This window comes from Pundamilia nyererei, unplaced genomic scaffold (assembly GCF_000239375.1).
Source record: "Pundamilia nyererei isolate P.nyererei 1_Seehausen unplaced genomic scaffold, PunNye1.0 scaffold00161, whole genome shotgun sequence".
NCBI lineage: Eukaryota > Metazoa > Chordata > Actinopteri > Cichliformes > Cichlidae > Pundamilia > Pundamilia nyererei.
This window is the reverse complement of record NW_005187562.1, coordinates 856,683-858,815: the sequence shown is the minus strand read 5'-3', so window position 1 is coordinate 858,815 and position 2,133 is coordinate 856,683. Positions and strand designations below refer to the sequence as shown.

At 42.3% G+C, this 2,133-nt stretch overlaps 1 protein-coding gene across 1 annotated transcript in view; it reads left to right on the top strand.

Moving 5' to 3' along the window:
• Positions 1 to 2,133, top strand: part of nbas (NBAS subunit of NRZ tethering complex) — a 186,909-nt gene that overhangs the window by 29,056 nt on the left and 155,720 nt on the right. The window contains exons 16-17 of the mRNA XM_013913956.1: positions 32 to 183; positions 285 to 422. Coding sequence (XP_013769410.1) covers positions 32 to 183; positions 285 to 422 — 290 coding nt within the window. The remainder of the gene's footprint in view (positions 1 to 31; positions 184 to 284; positions 423 to 2,133) is intronic.

Here is a 2,133-nt window from a genome sequence, read left to right as displayed (position 1 = left end):
CATCTTCTTCTGTTTCCTGCATCCCACCTAGAGCAAGATCCGCAAGCGCTCATGGGTGCTGCATGAGTGTGTGGAGCGCGTCCCAGAGAATGTTGATGCAGCTAAAGAGCTGCTGCAGTATGGCCTGAAGGGAACCGACCTTGAAGCCCTGATAGCCATAGGAAAAGGGGAAGATGGGGGCAGGTATAAAAACCTCTTCTCTTCACTCACCATAGACTTACTCTGCTTGTCTCATTTTGTTTATCCGCGCTTCTTTTTTCTGTCATTTCTTTGGTGTCTCCCAGGTTCATCATGCCAGGCGACGTCGACCTCGATGACCTCCCTTATGAAGACATCCTTTCAGATGAGCAGGAGCTGGAGATGAAGAAGGAGAGGGAGAACAAGAAGAGACGAGAGCTGCTGGCCAAAGTTGACTTCAGCAGGTACACAGCCAGTCAGACTGCCGCTTGTTTAATCAAACAGCAGATGGACACATAATTGTCAGGGCGGACCAGAAATGCTGGCAGTTTTCCGAATAAACAGAATGTAAGAGAGGGTTCATTTAAACCTCCAGCTAAACTGGTAGTTTAGAGTCGAGCTGGCAAGCACGTCTCTTGTTTTAGTATCTTAGTTACTAAAGCTAATTACAATCTTTTTATTTTATAGTGTGATACTGTTTTTTGACTAAACCATTGGGAGTTTTTGAGATTATTTTTCTACTGATCTTTGAAGACAATGAGCTAAAACACCAGCTTTGTTCTTAGAAGCATTTGCTGGGTGGGTGGACTCATTTCTCTAGAGAGGAACCTGATGCTGACCTGTGTGAGTCACCTTGTTGGCAGGTTGTTACTTACTGTTTCTAAAGATTAAATTAAGTCATTGTTATTACCTGTATCAGCTAAAATATTAACTGTACTCCAAATGCTTGTGGGGAAAAATTGAGAAATTGTGATTTCAGTATTTAAGGTGTAGACCAGGAAACTGGGAGGAGGATGAATGGGTTAGAGTGCTGCCAAATTTATCACTGATTGTTTGACTGGGTTTCACACCAGAGAGGGGATCATAAAGGCAGGGATGTTAATGAGTTTGAGGAAAAGAGAGCGAGACAGAGAAAAAGCACTGGTGGAGATTAGTGGGTAATCTGCTGGAGGTAATTTATGCTTTTGTTTTCAAGTGCCCAGGGATAGACTAATGAAAAAGCCTTTAGTGATCACTAATCACCTCTCATAACACACATGCAAACAAATTCACTCATCCATGTATCAAGAAACACTCTTAAGCTGAATCACACACAACTACTGAAGTGACCAGCCACAAAAAGGATGCGCTGGGTGCATGAGTTAAAGCGCTTGATGCACATTTAAATTCATATCCGTTCTATGTTTTTGCAAACAGGCTTTGTTCAGGCGCACATTTCAATCTTCTGTAGCTGGATCGGGCTTTTTCTTTTGTTCGTACAGTAAGCAGTGAGCCTCCTGACGGCTTTTAAATGAGGAAGAGCACAAACGTCGTAATGTTAATCCTTTGTAATAGCTGCCCTTCACGTCGCTGTTCATTTTTTTCCCTCCCTTTGGCCATTTGGTCATCTATATCTTACTGTGTAATAAAACTGTTGTGCTTTATTGGAGAACTGCACTCCACTGCAGCTAAAGAAAAGATGGAGGATCAGAAAGAGGACAGAAGAGGTAGTAAAAAAAAATCGATAATGTACAAACATTAAAAAAAAAACATTACATTAAATCTTCGGTGAATAAACTTATTTAAATATACCAGTTTTTCTCCTTTATCTGTCTTTGATGGAGAATGTCTGCCAGGCAGCTCACACACGTGCCCCCAGAATGTGTTTTTGTGTGAGTGTGTGAACACATTCGGGTTCCCCCACTAATGCATCTACCCATGTTGCCTTGAGGCCTGCGGCCGAGGCCTGAGACAGATAATAATTCTCTTAATTTCTTTTTAACTACACCACCATTACAGAAATGGCTCAGTATCGATCACAGCTGCTTCACAGTAGTACTGCGTCTGTGCGTATTTTGTGTGGGTGACACGCATGTGTAGATAAGGACTGTATTTAACTAGTAAATGTGACTCAGAGTGCATCTTTAATCCTGCTGTGTGTGTGTGTGTGTGTGTGTGTGTGTGTGTGTGTGTGTG